The sequence below is a fragment of the Callospermophilus lateralis genome, chromosome X, assembly GCF_048772815.1.
Source record: "Callospermophilus lateralis isolate mCalLat2 chromosome X, mCalLat2.hap1, whole genome shotgun sequence".
Lineage (NCBI taxonomy): Eukaryota > Metazoa > Chordata > Mammalia > Rodentia > Sciuridae > Callospermophilus > Callospermophilus lateralis.
The window spans coordinates 110,215,731-110,237,485 of NC_135325.1; the positions used below are offsets into that span (position 1 = coordinate 110,215,731).

Below are 21,755 nucleotides of genomic sequence, written 5' to 3' on the forward strand. Positions count from 1 at the left end.
CCACTCCCTTCAAATGGAGAAGTAACCACTGGATGGTTGGGAGGTCCCACTAGACCTGTAAAACAAACCCAGAAGCAAACCCTGTTTATTCCCGGGGCCAGGGAGTTATGGTGGAATTAGGAATCCCAGGACTGGGACTGAGCTCACAGCCACTTCTCTGTGATGCTGAAAGCTTTGAAGTAGCTCTTTCCAGAGAACAGTTCCCTGGTTAAATGTGTTGTTTGAGGAAGGAATGAAAACTTTTCATGAAGGATACTTGTGGGATTTTTAGTACCATCATACCCACAATAACCAAATTCCTCTTCCTTTATGGGGCTGTAATTTCACTCTCTGATTCATGTATGGAGCTGGACTGCACCTTTTTAACAAAGATCTTTACCCACTTTGAGATTTTATGCATCGAATCTGGGGGAATGATTCTGTAAGAAATCAACTGAGGTCTTAATGAGTTGCTTAACAATTTTATTCCTAGAAAACAAATGACGGGTTAGCCACAAGTAAGTATTAGTTCTGCTCAGATAATTCTTTTATTGCATTTATTAACATGTAATCTGCCATTAGTATCTACTGGACCCTATTCTAAATACTTGGTGATATATTAATGGAAAGAACAACCCCCCCCAAAAAAATGCCTACCATTGAGGCATTTACATTCTAATGTGGGGAAGGGATATAGGTAAACAATAAATATAACAAATTGAGTAGATGTTAGGAGATGAAAATGCTACAGAATAATTGATACTGAACATATAGCCTAGGGGAACTTAAAATTGAAAGCAATCTATAATTTTAATTATTTATTTATTTATTTGGTACTGGGCATTGATCCCAGCGGAGGGTGGGGCGGGGCTTGGTCACTGAGCCACATCCCCAGCCCTTTTTGATACAGGGTCTTACTAAGTTGCTGAGGCTGGCCCAGAATTTATAATCCTCCTGAGTCAGCCTCATGAATCACTGGGAGTATAGGCATATGCCACCATGCCCTTTTATTTTTATTTATTTATTTATTTATTTATTTTTCAATCTATAACTTTAAATCCTGCCCATTAACATGGTGGCCCTGCTGTCTCTGGAATTAAATACTTTGTCTCTGAAGGTTAGTTACTTCAGGGCCATACCAGGTCTCTACCATCACAAAATCCATTCCTGCCTGTGGAAAACAAAGAATTTAAATTTAATTGAGTTTTATTTCTTTCTTACAGGCCAGTTCCAAATACTTTTGAATTAAGGCCCTCCCCTAAAGTGAACTGGTTCCAAGAGAATGAGCCAGCATGTTTTTTGTTTGTTTGTTTGTTTTTGGCACTAGGGATTTAACATAGGGGTGCTTAACTAGTGAGTAACATCCCAAGCCCTTTTTGAAATATTTTTCAAAATGTTGAGACAGGGTCTTGCTAAATTGCTTAGGGCCTTGCAAATTTGCTGAGGCTGGCTTTGAACTTATAATCCTCCTGCCACAACCTCCTGAGTCACTGGGATTACAGGTGTGTGACCCTGAGCCCAGCTGAGCCAGTATCTTAATTGTATTTATCTAAGAATCAAACTTCAAATACTGTTTATGCTTACTAAGTTTTTCAATTAAACCTGACAATTTCCTGCCACAGAATAAAAGATGAGCAGAGAATAAAATGTTTTGTTAAGATGACCTTTGCACTGGAGTCATAGAAACTGCTCTCCAAACACAGCACAACTGAACACTCTCCACTATTACCACATTGACAACATCATATGGTTGAGGTACATATCCATCAGGAAGTTTCAAAGAATCCAAGGTGAAAAAGATAGTATAATCTATCATCCCATGTCTTTCCTGCAGGCTAGTAATGCAGACCTGTATGGAAATGGTGGAAATATTTATGTAGAGTTTATTATACTGTAACAGGCACAGTACACTATCACTCTTGGTCTAACCTGCTAGTCACTCCAACCCCATAAATGATTTTCATCTTGGTGGCACACTGGCACACTGTGCCCAAATCCCACCTCACAACAATTAAAGCCAAATCTCTGGAGATGGTACTTAGATATACAGTGAGAAATTCTGTTCTAAATATTGCTCACCATGATCATTATTCTCTATAAGTAAGGTTTAGAGAGTGAAAGGGATTGAGCAAGAATTTTATCTGTACCTTTGTTAAAACAAAATTTCCTTCTCATTTTTAATCTCCACTCCCCAAATCATACCTAGTTTTGACTGATAAATACCACAGCCAACTCCATTCATCCTTTCCCAAAGCTTTTCTTTCACACAGACAAAAGTTATTCTTTCTATTGTTCTCAGAACATTCTAATAACATTCTAATACCTAATCAACTATATAACTTAGAACTTAATTATATGTGTTCTACATTGTTTTCAAATCATTTCCTTTTGGAAATCCTGAGATTTCCATAAGGAAATAGGCTCATTTTTTGTTAAAGAATATATTTTCTCATATTTTCAGATTTCCCAGTGCACCCAATAGATTTCTGGCCATGAAAATTCTCACTGAAGGGAAGATTGGTGGAAACTAATGACAAATGCAACATGGACAAAAATTACCTCATCCACATGCTTACAGTTCATTGGCTTCACAGAGTGTGCCTTGATGTTCGAGGTGCCTGGCTGTGTGGAATATTCAACTTCTAACCAGTCACCCTTATAAGGCACAAAACCTAAAACAGCCACGGAGAAAAATTCATAAGTTCTCAATAGATGTAAAGCCCATTTTGCACAGATTTAAATAGATATCTTGTACATCTTTCTGTCAGAAAGTAAATGTTTAATCCTTTAGCCAATGAGTTTCCTCTACTGATTTAACAAAGTCAAATGGAGGAAAGTATCAACTATTCTTTAAGAATAGCACAGAATTTATTACACAGTTGGTCACATTCAATGCCCCTTCAAAAGAGACAGTCAAGTGTATAAGTAAAACATATGTCTGAACTTGATCCCCGCATTGCGTCCCTGAAGTTTGATCATTTCCAAGGCTGTTAACTACAATGGTTCTCCCACACTTGGAAGCTAATGAGTAATGAGCACTACTAAGGCTTATTTCAAATGTAAAAAACCTTAAGATAATGTACTAAATTGTTCAGAAGGCTGTTTTCTTAGTGGAATGCTACAAGATTTTCTTTAGCATCATTGCTGGAGTTCCTGCTTTCATCCCAGTGCTGGTGAAAACAAAGGTGGAAGAATTTACAGTGTTGCTGAAAACCGGAGGAGACTTCGGCTGAGAACCGGAGGAGACTTCAGATCAAACTAGCTGCCTGCAGAACTTACCTGGACTGTGATTTAAGCTAGCTGCCTGCAGAACTTACCTGGACTGTGATTTACCTGGACTGTGAGTTAATCTATTGAGACACTGTTTTACCTGGACTGAGACAACAAACTGTAATCTACAACAAATTGTAACTCGGTATCTTTGCTAACGGTGTCATTGCTGGTATAATTTTTCCAAGGACTTCTTGCATGGAGCCATCAATTGGCTTGGTATTGTGGCATTTTGTATCCTCCCTTTCTGTTTGTAGCAGGTTATTTATGGTGTTTCTGTAAAAACCACTATGGTTGTTATTTAAATTAAACAAAAGGGGGAATTGTTAGAGTCTGTAAACAAGTCTGGATGGTGCCTGGCAAAATGCCAGAGGGAGTGGTTTGTGAAGTAACGCCAGTGAGCCATTAAGTGTGGAGATTCCTGATTGGTTGACTGTATCTAGTTTATGTTAATTAGATAAGCTGTGTGGAATGTATAAATACCGCTCGGGTCCTTCAATAAAGGCTTCCACTCCTGCTGCATCAATCTACACAAGTTGTTCATCACCCCTCGGTTAGTTTACCCAGCCAGCCGGGCTGTGGCACTGCATTACCAGTTTTGTAACTGACACTTTGCAGCCTTAGTAAAGGTCCTTAATCCTCCTATGCCTCAGCTTCTTTATCTAAAAGCGAGAAGGACAATCATAGTTCATATGACATAGAAATGTTGTGACAATTAGTCACTATTGGTAAAACACAGAATAATATCTGGCATGTGGTAACCACCAAGTAAATGTTGATTGCTATTAGGGGTAGCAGAAGCACTAGGAAATATTGTGATTGTAAGCATGAATTAATTTCCTCAGGTGTTTTGGTCAGCTAATGAACTCTTAAATATTTATGGTTATAAACATATAGTTTCAAACAGAATTTTACAGTAAGTAAAAAGTAAGTCACAGGATAACAAAGGTGCCTGGAGTAAATGGAAATATCAAACATTGCAGGTGAAAGAATCAATTGGCTCAATGACTCCAGTAAACTGGCAATAGCAACAAGATTAAACATTTCTTTATCCTGTGACCCCAGCAATATGGAATGACACAAAACAGGTCTTGAACCACTTCTCTCTCTCTCTCTCTCTCTCTCTCTCTCTCTCTCATCTGTATTCATTTCTTTATTGTGCCTTTATATAATACCCATGGAATGATAACTTCAAAATGTATATACCTTCAGATCTAACCAACCTCAGATTCAATTATCCACATGCTTATGTAAGTGTAGCATGTTTAAGCTGAGTTATTGCTGTTCTTCTCATGCACCCAATTTTGCTCCTTTCAGTCTTGCACATCTTAAATTGGCAACTCCATCCACCCTATTGCTCAAATAAAAAACTTTGAAGTTACTGGTAGGAATAGAGTAACATCGGCAAAATACCAGAGTAAAAGATTCAAGCCTTCTTTCCTCCCACAAACAACAATTGGACAACTATCCATTAAAAAAAATAGCTCTAAAAGAGATTGGTTGGGTTGGGTGAAGGATTTAGCTCAGTGGCAGAGTGCTTGCCTAGCACATGCAAGGCCCCAAGTTCAGTCCTCAATCCTGACAAAACAAAACAAAAGCACAGAAAAAATAAATAAATAAAAGAGTTCGGCAATCCATTTTAAAAACTACACAATAACCAGGCATGATGGCACATGCCTATAATCTCAGAGGCTCAGGAGGCTGAGGCAGAAGGATTGCAGGTTCAAATTCAGCCTCAGCAATTTAGCAAGGCCCTAAGCAACTCAGTGAGATGCTGCCTCTGAATAAAATATATATATTAAAAAAAAGGGCTGGAGATGTGGCTCAGTAGTTAAGCACACATGAGTTTAATCCCCAGTGCCTAAAAGAACAAACCAACCGAGAGAGAGAGAGAGAGAGAGAGAGAGAGAGAGAGAGAGAGAGAGAATTGCACCAAAAAAGCAAGAAGAATAACTTCATTTTCCTGAATCACCCCATATCTCATGCAGACACTCCTCACCATGAAGAGGGAATTCTTTTCTCATGAGTTCCCCTAGAAGGGAAAGAAGAGAGGGGTGAACAGCCAGCTTACACAGCATTAAAGGGCACCGCCTGAATGACCTGCTCCAGCTTCATTCACCCCACCCACCGAGAATGCTGGGAAACTGCCAGTTGAGAAGTCTGAAGATGGTTAGGAACAAAGAAAAAGGGTACAGCCATTAGTATCTGCCACGTGGTGGAAGCCACTGTTGTTTCCAGTGGCCTGCCCTGCAAGGACTCCAGAGGTTTCCTCTGTTAGGGACCCTGACAGCCTGCAGAACGGTAATTACTAGAAACTGGGCAGTGGCGGGTAGGGAAAGAGAGAAAAAGGTCAAAGAATAGAAACTACCAGTTATAAACCCTGGAGACCTAATGAGCACCATGGTGACTATAGTTAATAATGTATTATATACTTGAACTTGGCTAAAAGAATAGATCAAGTATTCTCACCACACACTTACACACATGTGAGCGCGCGCACACACACACACACACACACGAGGTAATTCTGTGAGGCCATGGGTATGTTAATTAACTTGATTGTGGAAATCATTTCCAATGTATACATATATAAAAATATTGAGCTCTATACCCTAGGGTATACAATATCAGATTGCATATCCTAAATATACACAAATTTCATCAATCACACCTCAATAAAGCTAGAAAGGGACACATTTAAAAAAAATATTGGAATTAACTTTGACTCCCATTTTCTTCACCCAGAGGTCCAAATTCATTAGTCAATACTTCATCTCTAAACCCAGAATCAAATTGATCCTTAGAACCTCAGCTTCTACAACCTCGTCCAAGTCTCCAACATCTCTTGTCAGGATTATCACAACTTGCTACTAACAAATTTTCTGACTCCACATTTGCCTCCACATAGTTCCTTCTAAACAAAGCAGACAGAACATTTCATAACAAAATTCAGGTAAGAGTCTTAGTTTTACAACCACATAAATCAAAATAGCAAGCTGCCTGGTGGGGCTAAACTAATATCCCCTTTCACACCCAAGCTACATGACAACTGCATTAAACTGGAAGCACATGAACCAAAGTATAACTCTGGGTATAAACAAAATCTCAGAACATCTGCTAATTACTAATAGAATTCAACAGTGCACACACACACACACACACACACACACACAGAAAGATATAGTTTTGTCTCCAACCTTATTTTGAAGCACTTGAATATTTTAAAAATAGTGTCTTTATATAGAAGTTAATTAATTAATGAAAATAATTAAATAATTAATAAAAAATTATCCAGACATTACTGATTGCATTCAACTAATGAACACGTAATAAATGATAGTATGACTTTTTAGAAATATGACCTGCTTACATCCTTATATTGTATATTATTTTCAATTCCAAAATTCCATCTCAAATGTTAAAGAGTCACTGATTAGAGCCAAGTACACTGCAGAAATAGTTCCAGGTCCTCTCAAAATATTTAGCACTACATGTTTTAAAAATGTAAATCATACCTTCAGAAACAATGTCTATAGAGAAGTAAGTTTTTTTATCAATGTAGACAGTATCTTTCTTTATACAGGTAACATAACCAACTAAAACTCTGATTCTGGAGTCCAGTGGTTTAGTGACATCAAAATTATCAGGGATGACATCCACCTATAGGATAAGGAAACAATTACTTAAAGTATGACAGAAATTTTAAAAGGGGAATTTTATGCTTAAAACATTGTCATTCAAGAAATATTTTATTGCTGGGCAAGGTGGCACACGCCTGTAATCTTAGTGGCTCAGGAAGCTAAGGCAGGAGGATTACAAATTCAAAGCCAGCCTAAGCAACTCAGTGAGAGTTGTCTTTAAATAAAATACAAAATAGGGCTGAGGATGTGGTTTAGTGGTCAAGTGCTGCTATGTTCAATCTGGGGTACCAAAATAAATAAAGAAAATTTAAAAATTAATTAATTGATTTATTTTGCAGTGCTAGGGACTGAACCCAGGGATGCTTTATTGCTGAGTTACATTTCCAACCATTTATATTTTTAATTTTGAGCCAAGTCTTGATAAATTTCCCAGTCTGACCTAGAACTTTCAATCCTCCTGCCTTTCCTTCCCCAGTAGCTAGGATTATAAGTGTACACCACTACACCCAGCTCAAGAAATATATTAAACATCTATTGTTCAATACTAGTGAATATGTTCACATGACAACTAGATCATAGACATGAGATGATAAAAATAATGCCATGTTTCATGTATTGATCAATACTCCCAGATTTTAATTGCTCACCCCAGTTTAATGCATCAATAGTGTTAAATTCAAAGATAAAAAATACTATTCTTGCTGGGCACGGTTGCACATGCCTGTAATCCCAGTGGCTGGGGAGGCTGAGATGGGAGGATCACAAGTTCAAAGCCAGCTTCAGAAATGGTGAGGTGCTAAGCACCTTATTATCCTTGCCCTCTAGGAATTCACAATTTAATGGAGGTGGGGACAAGTTCTAAGGAAGTTGTGATATAGGATATAAAATAAGTCCAAAATTGCTTTCAGGAATTTCCAGGAGGGAGAAAAATTCAGACTAGGATACTTCCTCTACTTGGAGGAAGTCAAATTTGAGTGTGGTTGAGAAAAAATAGAGAGTATACCTGGCAAATGGGGATAGGGGTGGGGGCAGGTCAGGGAGATGGAGGCAAAACAAACACAAGTTAGGGAAATATAGAGGAAAACTATAATATTCAAGATCCAGTTCTTAAGAAGTATAAAATACAGTTGGAAAAGTAACTTCAAATGAGAAAGGGTTGTAATACAACCATATCAAATTAGGGGCTTACTTTGTCTATGACAGAAAAGCATGCAACTATTTTTGCTTATTGTGAGTGTAAGAATTTTTATATTAATTTTTTAAAATTAAAGAAATAATTCATGCCCATTACAGAAAAAAAGTAGAAAAAAAAACAGAGAAGCACAATGCAGTAAGTGATTGCCCCTAGTATGTAATTCCATTGCTTAAAGAAAACTACCGGCCACATTTTAGTATTCACCTTAGCTCCAGATTTTTTCTACACAAATGTATATATGCCCCACTTTAAAATAAAAAGTTAGCATTGTATATAGTGTTAAAATAACACATAATGATCACAAACAATTTTTGGGGGGGGGTCCTTGGGATTGAATTCAGGGGTACTTTATCACCAAGCTTTGGTCCTTATTATTTTCTACTTTGAGACAGAGTTCAGCTAAATTTCCCAGGCTGGCCTTGAAATGGAAATCCTCCTTCTTTAGCCTCCCAGGTCAGTGGGATTACAAGCATGCACCACCATGCCCAACCTGATTGCAAACATTTTTATAGAACATGAGGTTATTGTAAAGAAAATAAGGCATCTCAAAGAGTGGGTGGACCATAATTTATGGATCTAATTCCACATTGGACATTTAACTTGTATCCTAATACATTGCCACTAGCCTGATTTATTTCTGTACAATAAACTATAATCAGTAGAATTTCTTGTTCAGAGGTTTCTAATGGAAACAAACCATTGAGTTGTAAGTTATTTTTTGTGCTTTTAAACAGCCAAGTTAGTTGGTATCTTTCTAGCTTCCCATACCAATCTCATGATCTTTTGGTCCAAATTCATTTTCATTGAGGAATAAAGCACCAGGTCCCTCTCTGTCTATCTGTTGCCATCCTGTTAGTACCCTAAAGGATAATTCGCTACATCTTCTCATCACTCTGTGCCCTGATTCCACACTAGCTCACAGTCATACCACACATTAAATTTTCCTCCAAGTTTCATGTAAACTCTCGCTATCCAAATTCTGTTTCTTTAGCTCAATAAGGAGTGCAGACAGATTCAAATGCTTGTGAGTATGAAAGAGGTGTAGAATGAATCCAAAATTGGAAAGGAGACCTCAGGAATTAAGAGAGACCAAGAAAGTGAAATGTCTGCTGAGGAAAGCTACAGGAAGCAAGTAGAGCCAGATCAAGAGAAGGTCATGTGGGGTGCAACTGACAAGACCATAGGGACAGGGTTGCACAAGCCCTTTGGCAATTACATGCTGTCATGTGCCCTGGATGATAAATGCCATATGTGGAGCTATAGGACTCGTTTGCCCAGCTGGGTTTAAATCTTATTTTAGTGTCATCCCTTCTTTCTATTCCCTATTCCTCTCTTTTGGAATGGGAGAATTTCTGTGTCACTGTTTATTGGGTGTATCTGACTTGCTTTTGATTTTTACAGGGGCTCACAGCTAAGTGTTTGCCTTGAGTCTTGGAGGAGACTAAATCTAGACTTTGGAGCAATGTGAAATTATTAAGGCTCTGGGGACTCTTGGAGATGGACTAATGTATTTTGCATTGTGAGATGGACATGAGCTTTTGGGGGCCGGGGCAGAATGTTATGGTTTAAATCTAAAAAATGTCCCCCAAAAGCTCATGTGTTAGTCAATGTAGCAATGTTCAGAGGTGAAATGAATAGATTGTGAGAGTTGTAACTTAACAAGTCCATCCTAGTTTGAATGAACTGACTGGGTGATAACTATAGGCAGGTGGGTGTGGCTGGAGGAAGTAGGTCACTGGGAGCATGGCCTGGACTATATCTGTCCATGATATCTTCTTCCCTCTCATTCTGTTTCCTGGCTGCCATAAGCTGAGAAGCTTTCTCCCACCATTCCCCTCTGCCATGGCGTTCTGCTTCACCTCAGAATCAGCAAGGGAGTCAACTGATCATGGACTTAGCCTCTGAAACTTTTCTTCCTCTGAATTATATTTAGGTATTTTGACCACAGCAACATTAACTTTTTGTTAAGTTAACACAAGGGTCAAAGTGGACTATACAATTTAGCATAAGGTTCAATTGGGTAGCAATTAGCAAAACAAGATATGAATCTTTCTTTCAGTTTGCACACACAAATCAAGCTAGGCTTGCTGAATACTTGCATGTAAATAGATAAAAATCACAGGAGAGACTAAGAGACTATTTGGTGAATTATGAATTGCAGTATGCTTTTCTAAGAACTTTTACTGAACTCAAAAGCCTCATGGAGAATATGGAGATCATAATGGTACATAAAAAATGAGCACTCTAGTGGCTGGGGTTGTGGCTCAGCAGTAGAGCGCTCACATAGAATGTGCGAGGCCCTGGGTTCAATCCTCAGCACCACACAAAAATAAAAATAAAAATAAAAAATAAATAAAATAAAGGTATTAAAAATGAACACTCTAGGGCTGGGGCTGGGGCTCATTGGTAGAGCACTTGCCTATCATGTGTGAGGCACTGGGTTTGATTCTCAGCACCACATATAAGTGAATAAAATAAAAGTTCTGTCAACATATAAAAAAATATATATATTAAAAATGAACATTTTAGAAGTTAAAAGATGGTACTGTGAAAGTAATTGCAAAACCTTTGAATCCAAATTTTCATAATGTACTTTAATTTTTTTTGACATAAATATCTATAATGTCCCTAATATAAAAATAGTTCTGAGAAAATAAAAGTTGCCGTAGTCTCATTAAGGCTTAGAGAAATTCTAAATAAAATTATGAGACTGCATTTCACTTCTAAGAATGGCAAAGACTTCAGGTTGATTATATTCTCATCTTTGCCAGTGCTGACAAACAGGTCATCTTATAGGCTGCTGGTAACAGTGTCAATTAGTACAATGAAGCAAAAAGATGATTTGATAATATGAATCAAAATGTTAAATATCTGAACTGTGGTGATAGTTACATGCCTCTGTAAGTCTACAAATAAGTCATTGAATTGTACTCTTAAAATGGGAATATTTATGGTATGTAAATTATTCCTCATTAAAGCTATTTTTAAAAGTTTAAAATATTTGTCATTTGAGACCGCAATTCTACTTATATGAATTCATACTATAGAAAATGATTTGGGGGGATGGCTTTGGTTGGGGGTTTTTGTTTGTTTACTTTTACCTTTTTTTTCATGCTGGGAATCAAAGCCAGAACTTTGTGCATACTAGACAAGCACTGTGCCACTGAGTCATAGCCCCAGAAAATGTGAAACTATGGAAACTATGGCAAGAGTATAGCCTGAGTCCAGGAGTTCAAGATAAATCTGGGAAACAGAGTAAGACCTTGTCTCAAAAATTTAAAATATAAGAAGTGCCAAAGCAGATATGGCAGAGTCAGCAGGGTGGCTTTGTCTCAAACAAATAAAAAACAAAAAACAGAAATCACTACAAATATTAGAACACCCATTACAAAAGAACGTACAGCTTCAGGGGAGTGAGACTTCAAATTCCACTCTACATCTACTGTAAAGGTCACATTACAGAGTTGGGATTAAAACAAGAAAGTGCCAGGCACATGCTAGTGACTCAGAAGGCTGAGGCAGGAGGATAGCAGGTTTGAGGCCAGCCTCAGCAATTTAGTGAGGCTCTAAGCAACTTAGCATGACTGTGTCTCAAAATAAAATATAAAAAGAGATGGGAATGTGGCTCCGTGATTAAGCACCTCTGGGTTCAATTCCTGGCACCAAAAAAAGCAAGACTGAAAATCCACTAGGAGCCGGATGTGGTGGCTGGTGCATATCTATAATCCCAGGGGCTTGGGAGGTTGAGGCAGAAGAATCACAAGTTCAAAGGTAGCCTTGGCAATTTAATGTGGCTGTAAATAACTTAGCAAGACCCTGTCTCAAAATAAAAAATACAAAGGACTGGGAATCTGTCTCAGTGGTTAAGTACCCCTGGGTTCAATCCCTAGGTACCCCCTTCAAAAAAAAAAGCCCACTAGAAAAGAGACCATTCCCAAACTCATGAAAATCTTACTTTGGTTGCTTTCAATTCAACAGATGTTTTATCTTCTTCCACAACTGCACTAACTTTCTGTCCAATTTTCAGAGGCACGTTTTCAGTCACTATATTAGTACTGAAGTAGATGGACTCATCAATCAAGCCATAATCGTCACATAAACTTGTCACAACTCCCTGCACAGTTTTCAATTTGGTGTCACCTATGGGATGGGTAAGCAACAGGTTCTATTAATTAATTTCAAAAGCAAACACACATTACAAAAGAGTCCTACCAGAGGAAGATACAGTGGACGATGATCTATTTCTAGAAATTAAATGGCTGAGTTTTGAGATACTGATGACACAGTACTAGAGCATAATGGTGACTTGTGCAAGCATCTGGAGGCAGAGGGCCAAGTTCAAATCCTGGCTGCCTTATTTCTCTGTACAGCATAGTGACAGTGGCCTCCTACCACAGGCAGTGGAGGGCCATCATTAGGACTGTACTGTCCAGATGAAGACTGCCTGGTTTTTAACCATAGCTCCTACACTGACCAACTTTGTAGCTCTGAGCACATTTCTTAATCTCTCTGATCTTGATTTGTCAGTCAGACAAGAACAATCACAATGTTTACCTAATTTCTGTTGCACATGCATGTCACTGCTTAGAACCCTGAGTATCTTGCACATGTTAGAGTGCAAATGTTGTTGTTGTCATCATATCTGTACATAGAGAGCCTTAATTGACCATTATTATATAACTTTATTATATATTATTATATGGTTTAACTTTATTAATATATGATTTAATTAACATTAATATACAATTGTATTATATATTAGTATATAACTTTATTATATAACTTTATAATGATGTATTATTATATAACTTTATCATATTCATATCCATAATGAGAAGCAACATATGGGGATCTCACCAGAGCAATAAAAGATATCAGGGATTAAGTCTAGTTGAAAAGTGCAACTGAATCACCAGGGGGGTTTGTTTTTTCTAAACAAGCCTAGATGGTAAGTGGTATTTTGGGATCTGACCTGGGACAATTTGCCTGCAGCACTGGAGCTCTGAATCACAACGCCAAAGCTGCTGACCTAATGACTTGGGTGGATAGAAAGAAAGACTGGGAAATTTGGAATTATACTAGATTATGAAAATAAAAGTCAAGAAAATCTGGCAAACTGGAAAAGAAACCAGATTAAATGTATTACATCATATTCCAGAATAAAAATGAAGGACAAAGAAGACAACTGTCACTCAGGCACATGGAAAACTTGTTAGACTCTTCTATGGATCCCTGTTGATAAAAGTAGAGGTAATAAGCGGCCAGGCATGGGAGGCTAAAGCAATAGGATCACAAGTTCAAAGCCAGCCTCAGAAACTTAGCAAGGCGCTAAGCAACTCAGTGAGACCCTGTCTCTAAATAAAATACAAAATAGGGCTGGAGATGTGGCTCAGTGGTTGAGTGCCTCTGGGTTTAATCCCCAGTACCTGCCTGCCGCCCCCATCGCCCCAAAACAAAGTAGAGGTAATAATGGATGCCATGGTAAGTGACGTCATCTAAGCATAGAGAAATTACTTTCTCTAGCAAGATTTGCTGTGACCCACCCACCTCTCCTGGGGGTTCACACTCTACTGGCAAAGAAGCTTCAGAAGATCCCAGGCCAGGAAGACAGGGCCCTTCCCAGAGAGTCTCCACCACCCTCCTAAGACACTGAATTTGTTCATGGGGAAACGCCCTCAGGGTGGAGCACAGGATGAGAGATACGGCTGGATCTGAGTGTGGGGTGTGAATTCTGGGGCACTGCACAGTAACTGTGTGCCCTTGCTTTCCTGTTCGCATCCCTAACTGACCCATAGATGGACACGGCAATACTAAGACTTCTCTCATGGGGGGTTTGTAGGTATTAATGACATGCAGCCCTTAAAGCCAGATAAGTGCTGGACACAAACTAGAATCAATGTAATTCAGAGCACGGATGCCATCCATACAGCGAACCTTCCCATGTTTGATTGCACTTGCACCCACCACACGCCACACCTCAATCAGTGCTTCCCCGTTCCCCCGTCACACCCCCTTCTCCCCGAATGCCCACTTGGTGCCAGAGCTGGCAGGAGCTTAGGATACAAAGTGAACATATTAAATGCGGCTCCTGCTTTCACACGTGTGACTGACTTGGCTTCAAGTTCATGGTGTGGACAGGAAACCAAATTCACCCACAAATCAGGGTGGTTCACATCCCCAAAAATGTAAAATGGCTTCACACCAAGGGAAACACGGGGATGGTGGAGATGGACACTCTTCTCAGTCACTTCTCAGTGTTGATCCAAACACCTTCCCACTTTGGATCAACAGGACAGTTAAAGGCATTAGTCGATGTTGGCCTAATTCTTGGGGACTTAGTGACAATCTCTCCACCCCACATACACATAAGGTTATACACATCCCTAGCGTGCTGGTCCCATGAGCCCCATGGTTCCCTATCAGGGGTGAGAAGACCCCTCTGAGGAGACTTCTCACATAGTGGACAAGGGGACTCAGATAACTACCTTGTGGGAGCCCCAGATGTCTGTTAGGGTTTTCCCTCCTCTGAAAGAAGGCCATAAACCTTCTCAAAATTCTGAGCATGGTGCTGTCACCAGAGGCCTGGCTACCGCCCTCGCCACACAGACCAAATACCAGGCCTTCTCTCTGGGCACGCCCTATGATCACACAGCGACTCTTCAGGGAGCCCTGTTTCTTTTCCTCAGACTCTGTGAGGAGGGATCGCCAAACCGTTAGGATGCCTGGGAGGGCCAGGGATATGGCGCCCCTACGGAAGCTCTCAGGTGTGCCTCAGCCTCTTTATCCTGAGAGGGCTCATGCAGGGCCGCCTCTTTTCACCTTCCAGCCAATGGGGATGTAGCTGGTGATCATGTGTGTGTCTATGACCAATAAAAAGTGGGGGGTGGGGGAAGTCATAGCTCCACCCATCCAAGCTGTGGGTTCATTTGGAATGTCCCAGGAGTGTGCCCAGGGTAAAGGAGATATGTTCCATGGGGTTCCCTGGAAGGTCCAGAGGTCTGGCTTGAGTGGTGTGGCAGAAACTTGCCCCCAAGCTGTTCAAACAAAAAAATCCAGGATGATGCTTAGTATAAGGATTGGTGATCAGTAATTACTCTTCACCAGGGATCCTTTGAAGGCCAGTGGGTATATAAACCATTTTAGGGATGCTTTTTGCCTGCCTTCTATGTTAGAACTCCCTTGATGAACCTGGTAGTGCTTTATCATGGAATTCTTTGATGATCATTACCACCACTTATTCATTGTTCATCCAATGTTGTCAGTTACTTAAACATATGTATTAGATTTATTCTTTCACTTAGTATTTGTTGAGTACTGACCATGAGCCAGGCACTGCTCTGAGCACTTGGAATTAACCATCAAAAAAAAAATGGGCAAATTATCTTGGCCCTGTGTTGGTAATTTCTCACAACAGGAAGATAAAGGAGAAAAAATGAAAGATTAACTGGTCTTGGTGTTGCAGGCCTGTTTCTCGCCTGTAATCCCAGCCATTCAGGAAGTTGAGGAAAGAGGATCACAAGTTTTGAGGCCAGCCTCAGCAACTTAGTGAAGACTTATCTCAAAATAAAAAGGGCTGGAGATGTATCTCAGTGGTAAAGCACCTCTGGGTTCAATCTCCAGTACCACACCCACACAAAAACCAAAAGAAACAAAACAAAACAAAAATAGTAAAATACTTGATATGTTGAAAGGTAATAAATGCAATGAGAAAATATAGCAGGGTGAGAGCATTCCAGAGGGGCTGGAGAGAAGGGTTGGATTGCATTTTAGAAGAGACTAGCTAGGATAGGCATCATTATAAAGCAACAGGTAAGCAACACATTGAAAGAGGTCCTGGCTTTAGCCAGGCACCTATTTGGAGGAGCTCTCTAGACAGAGAGAACACCCTGTGGACAGATTGTGAGGTAAGACTGTACCTGATATGTTCATGGAAAAGCTGTGTTTGGTGTGGAGGAAATCAGAGCTAGAATACTGTGAAATGTGAAGAGAGTGGTCACAGAGTCAGGCTGTGTAGCTGAGAACTATAAGTTCTTTTCCTGTGCATGATGTGTGAAGTCCCTGAAGGGTTTGGAGCCTTGGGGAATCCCTCTGGCTTCTTGGTTGTGAATAGGCTCTAGGGGGCCAAAGCATGGAGCAATAAGCTATTAGGAAGGTACTGGATGTGTTCAATCTCAGGGCCGCAAGGTAAAAGTTATTGTTATTTAATCCTAAAGAAAGAACTTGGAGGATTCAATGGAGAAAGTTTGGACATTTTATTTATCCATGTGTTCCTTGGCAGGGACAGTAGGCAGGGACAAAATGTTAGACTTCACCATACCTACAAGCAGGGGAAATATATAGGAAATGGACAGCTTCTCTTGTCTGTTTCCTTTGTTATCACATTTCTCTTCTTGAATATTGTGACTGCCTTGAAATTTCCTCCACCAGATTAATTGGTCCATTATCTTTAAATTCAGCCTCACAGAAACTCTCAAGACATGGGCAAAACGTAGACAAGCTCTTTGCCAAGATATAACACAAATGGCCTCTGGTTCAATTCCCAGTAGCGTCCACATTCTCTGAAATCTCTTGTGCCCAGTCTTTACTGTCTATATTCCTATTAATATCCTAGTCTTCTGAGCTCCCACTAGAATCACCCATTTAGCTTACAACATTCTAAAACTTTTCCAGCTTGCATCTCTAAACTTCTCAAAGTTCATGAAAAATCAACTCCAAAGGCTTCTGAACCACATGGCCAGTTAAGTCACAGCAATCACCCAACTTCTTGGTACCAATTTCTGTGTTAGGTATTTTGGTCACAGTGACAAAAAGTTGGTGATGAAATACCTGAAAACTTAGAGGAAATGTTTATCTTGTGCTCATGGTTTTAGAGGTTCAGTTTATGGGAGGGCCCACTCCATTGCTCTCGGCCTGAGGTGAGGAAGAACATTGCGGTAGAGGAAAGCTGCTGAACTCTTGGTACCAGGAAGTGTGTGTGTGTGTGTGTGTGTGTGTGTATCCATCCATCCATCCATCCATCTATCCTTCAAACCCTCAGGGACTTCAAACATCATGCACAGGAAAAGCTGAGAACTATAAGTTCTTAGCTACACAGCCTGACTCTGTGACCATTCTCTTCACATTTCCCAGTATTCTAGCTCTGATTTCTTCCACACCAAACACAGCTTTTCCATGAACACATCAGGTACAGTCTTACCTCACAATCTGTCCACAGGGTGTTTCCTCTGTCTAGAGAGCTCCTCCAAATAGGTACTTGGCTAAAGCCAGGACATACACACACACACACACACACACACACACACACATATATATATATATATATATATATATATATAGAGAGAGAGAGAGAGAGAGAGAGAGAGAGAGAATATGCATGCTAGGAGTCAGAGAGAAGATATATAATTCCTAAGAGCACACCTCCAATGATCTATTTCCTCCAGCCATGTCCCACCTTCCTACAGTTATCACCCAATAGTCTATTCAAATTGTTAATTCATCAAGTGGAATAATCCACCAATGAGGTTATAGCTCTCATCATTGATTAAAGACCCACCTCTGAACTTTCCTGCAATGGGGATCATGCTTTTAAACATGAGCATTTTGGGGGGAGCATTTGTAGATATAAACCATAACAGAGGTCATTTATGAAGGGAAAGAACTGTCCATATTACTATTGGGCATTTGTAACAAATCCCACCTAGATCACATTTCTAGGTACAAACTGCAGTGGAAGAATAGCTGTGTATCCACATTCCTCCAAATCCCCATATGGAAACACCAGCACCTCAATCTCATGCACCTCCAGAACTCAGAAGAAAGCTTTGAGCCTTGGGCCGGTTACTTAGTTGTTGTGGTGAGTCCCATGAGGGTGACAATAGGAACAGTCACACAGCAAATCTACTCCCAACCAGCTAGCAGGACTTCCCATCCACATACACAAATACCAATTCATGTCACAAGTACCCAGTGTTCCTTAAAGTCAGAAGGGATCCATGACCCAGGACTGCCTCAAGACACTCTAAAAGTGGGCTCATGACCTATCCCCTGGTCCCTTTCCACAAGTGACCCTATGGTAGGCCTTGAGCACAGATTGCCCAGTGAGCCACTTAGAGGAGGAGCTCACAGGGCACATAGGGGTGAGGAGCAGGTGCCAGAGGTTTTGAGAGGGTTCAGGGAACAGGAATGCCCCCATTGTCCCCAAGGAAGTAGTCTGTGGTAAGGGTTGTGTGGCTATTAGGGGGGCAAGGTGAATCAGAAGGACCTTACTGCCACACCAGGGGAGCTGCAACATGGCCTCCCAGTTCCAGAGACCAGTGCCCAAAGGTTTCTTTTCTTTCTTTCTTTCTTTCTTTCTTTCTTTCTTTCTTTCTTTCTTTCTTTCTTTCTTTCTTTCTTTCTTTCTTTCTTTCTTTCTTTCTTTCTTTCTTTCTTTCTTTCTTTCTTTCTTTCTTTCTTTCTTTCTTTCTTTCTTTCTTTCTTTCTTTCTTTCTTTCTTTCTTTCTTTCTTTCTTTCTTTCTTTCTTTCTTTCTTTCTTTCTTTCTTTCTTTCTTTCTTTCTTTCTTTCTTTCTTTCTTTCTTTCTTTCTTTCTTTCTTTCTTTCTTTCTTTCTTTCTTTCTTTCTTTCTTTCTTTCTTTCTTTCTTTCTTTCTTTCTTTCTTTCTTTCTTTCTTTCTTTCTTTCTTTCTTTCTTTCTTTCTTTCTTTCTTTCTTTCTTTCTTTCTTTCTTTCTTTCTTTCTTTCTTTCTTTCTTTCTTTCTTTCTTTCTTTCTTTCTTTCTTTCTTTCTTTCTTTCTTTCTTTCTTTCTTTCTTTCTTTCTTTCTTTCTTTCTTTCTTTCTTTCTTTCTTTCTTTCTTTCTTTCTTTCTTTCTTTCTTTCTTTCTTTCTTTCTTTCTTTCTTTCTTTCTTTCTTTCTTTCTTTCTTTCTTTCTTTCTTTTTTTCAAATCATGGTATTAAAAAGAAACATCAGGGTGCATGCAATAAGGACCCCCAGTGGGTTCACCGGCACTCTGGTAGGTCATTCCTTTGGGATTCCAAAAGTGCCCAGGGGATTTCCCAAAGGCCTTTCCAGGTGACCCCAGCAGATCTGAGCACTTGTGAAAGCAATCTCTCTGCAGATGTGACCCCAGCGCTGTGTGGCGCCTCTCACGCTACTTTTCCTACTTCCCTCCACGCCAGGCTTTTGCTCTTGCGAGAGCAAAGGGCAGAGAGCGGCCCAGGAGCTCAAAGGCTGGCTGGGGGTGCAGCTCCTGCTCCGCAGGACCGGGGTTGTCCCTGCTCCTTCTGTGCCTGGCTCCCTGTGTGGCATCCGGGTGCAGCGGTGCAGCGGCGCAGCGGCGGGAGCCCCGAGCACAGCTCCCGACCATGCTTCAAGCCTCAGACTCATCCCTCTTCCCTTTCCTGCTTCCTCCCTTTCTGTGGCGGTTCAAAGTGACAGCAGATCGCTTGCTCGCGCACGCTCGCGCCACCTGGGGATGCCTGCAGTTTCTCCCTGGGTTCGATTTTCCCTGATGTCCAATTTAATAAACTTGCAGACCACCCTGGGAATTGCAGCAAAATGGTCAAAGCTGAGGCTCTCCTTTCCTGTGCCCCAAGGCCTTGTGGCCTTTCCTCTCCTGCCCTATCAAATCCTGTGGTGCAGCAGTGACCAGGTGACCCGCTGTCTCCCTGAGGCCCTAGCCACACCCTCCCAAGGGCTTTCAAGTGAAGTTCAAGGGACTCACCAATAGATGGCGGTACTCTCGTTGGCGCAGGACTGACATGGGCAGGAATAAGGAGCAACAGCTCAGACAAAGTGATCTTTCTGTAAATGAATAAACCATGAGGGTGAGACACAGAGGTTTCCAAAATGAGCCCGATGTGTAAGGCCTTAAGCAAATACCCTGGGAGGTGGTTGTGTGCTTTTGGTTTTGATTTCTCCACACGCTCCAACAGTGCTTTGAAATATAGCTGGGGAGCAGAACACCCCAGGCCAGCCCCCAGGGTCTGTTCAGAGCACCAGTAAATAGGGGAGAGGTCAATCCATGTGTTAAACCAGGCGCGGCGCAGGTCGAGCAGGCTTTGCGGCAGGAAACCAGCCGGGTTTGAATCCTGGCTCTTCAGGTCATGAGCTGGGTGCCTTTGGTCAGGTGTCTCACATTCTCTGGCTTTCACTTCCTTCATCTGCGAAATGATTACCCATTCACAGGTTCTGCGGGGAACAACGGAATAATGCAGACAAATAAACGCTTAGTTCGGTGCCTGGGTTAGATTGTCAGGGCTGTGGTAATAAGTCACTGCAAACCAGGTGACTTAACAATGGAAACTGAGTACTGGAAGGTCTGAATGGAGGTGTCTGGAGGTGAGCACCTCCTGGACGCCTTGCCTACTGGGGTTTCTGGTGTTGGCCTGCAAAGTTCGGCTCCCATTGTCACAAGGACTTCTCCCTGTGTGTCAGTTACTGCTATTCTTAAAAGGTCATCGGTCATATTGGATTTAGGACTCACCCTGATGCAGCCTGAGCTCATTTTAACTTAACTCCTTATGTTTACAAAGACTTTATTTCCAATAGGTGATATCCTCAGGTTCCAGGTGTGTGGGGGGGCATTATTCAGCCCAGTGTAGTGCCTGTCAGGACACATGGAGGCAGTCAGTGAATGAGTGCTGGTCTTTGCTAGTTACTCACTTTATTTGCAGCAATTCACGCAGAGGGTGGGGGATGTGGAAAGGGCAGCACTGTGGCGGTGCTCAAGAGCACAAGCCTTAGCAGCTCTGCCACTCAATAAGGGAGCATGGAGCATCATCCAACCTCTCTGAGCCTCGAACTCATGATTGAAGCAATCAGAATGTCTGCCAGCCTCCTGCAGGCTGCTGTGAGATTAAATGAAGCTGTGCATGTAAAAGCGCTGACCCTTGGGAAGGGCTGGAGAACGGGAAGCTGCTGTGGTCATAGGCAAAGCAAAAGAGCCACCTCAGTGCTCTTGTTCTTGGGAACAATTAACACTGGGTCCCCTTGTCTGTACCTTCTCCTATCTCACCTGCTACACTAAGATGTAGACCCTGAAGTTGCAAGAAAAAGCCAGAAAATAAAGAAACACGAAATAGGAGAAATTGTATCCACCAACATTTTTTTCTTTTTTTGGCAAAGAGCTATACAGTCTCTTGATGACTGTACTGCAGATTAAGTTAACAGGCAGCCTCCCTAATGTCTCCAGTCAGCCTCTGCTGGGTCACAGCTCTGCTGTGTCCTTCTTTGCCTGAACCTTTGGATTCCTGCAACCACCAGAGCAGGCCTCAGAGCTGGGCCTCCTTACATGTCCTCTTGGAGAAAAACTTAAGGAGAAGAGCTCAGCCACACTCCTGCCCCCCTCCATTCCTTTCTGTGACTTGGCCTTTCACCCAGCCAGGGAGAGGCAGGCCTTGGAATGCTCTGTGCTGTTTCCTTCCTGTCACTGTTTCCTGACAACTCCACTAATTGGACCCATTTATTCCCCATTTATATGTTCAGGCCAGCCAGGCTGGGTTTTAGTGGGAAGAATTCTGAGTCCCAGCATTTTAACACCCAAAGATAATCTCCATGCTTTGTTTCTTTGAGTTCTTATTAGTTGAATATGAAATATTTACAAAGTGGTGGTACTTGTTAATGCTGGGTAGTGGGCACATGTAAGTTTGTTATGTTTTCCTTTTCAATA

The 21,755-nt window shown here is 41.0% G+C and overlaps 1 protein-coding gene across 1 annotated transcript; it reads right to left on the reverse strand.

Annotated features, from left to right (window-relative positions):
- Positions 1-1,633: 1,633 nt before the first annotated feature.
- Positions 1,634-14,649, reverse strand: LOC143638693 (cancer/testis antigen 55-like). Its single transcript, XM_077106511.1, has 5 exons — positions 14,571-14,649; positions 12,041-12,225; positions 6,765-6,909; positions 2,539-2,651; positions 1,634-1,828 (listed from the first exon to the last, which is right to left on the reverse strand). The coding sequence occupies exons 1-5, from the start codon at positions 14,647-14,649 to the stop codon at positions 1,634-1,636; spliced, it is 717 nt and encodes a 238-aa protein (XP_076962626.1).
- Positions 14,650-21,755: the final 7,106 nt, after the last annotated feature.

Excerpts from the sequence above, each read along its gene's own strand:
- LOC143638693 (XM_077106511.1), bottom strand. The coding sequence starts at position 14,649 with ATGCTCAGAATTTTGAGAAGGTTTATGGCCTTCTTTCAGAGGAGGGAA. Across the intron at positions 6,910-12,040 it reads TTGAATTGAAAGCAACCAAA|GTGGATGTCATCCCTGATAA; the intron begins GTAAGATTTTCA and ends CTTATCCTATAG. Across the intron at positions 2,652-6,764 it reads TATAGACATTGTTTCTGAAG|GTTTTGTGCCTTATAAGGGT; the intron begins GTATGATTTACA and ends TGGCTGTTTTAG.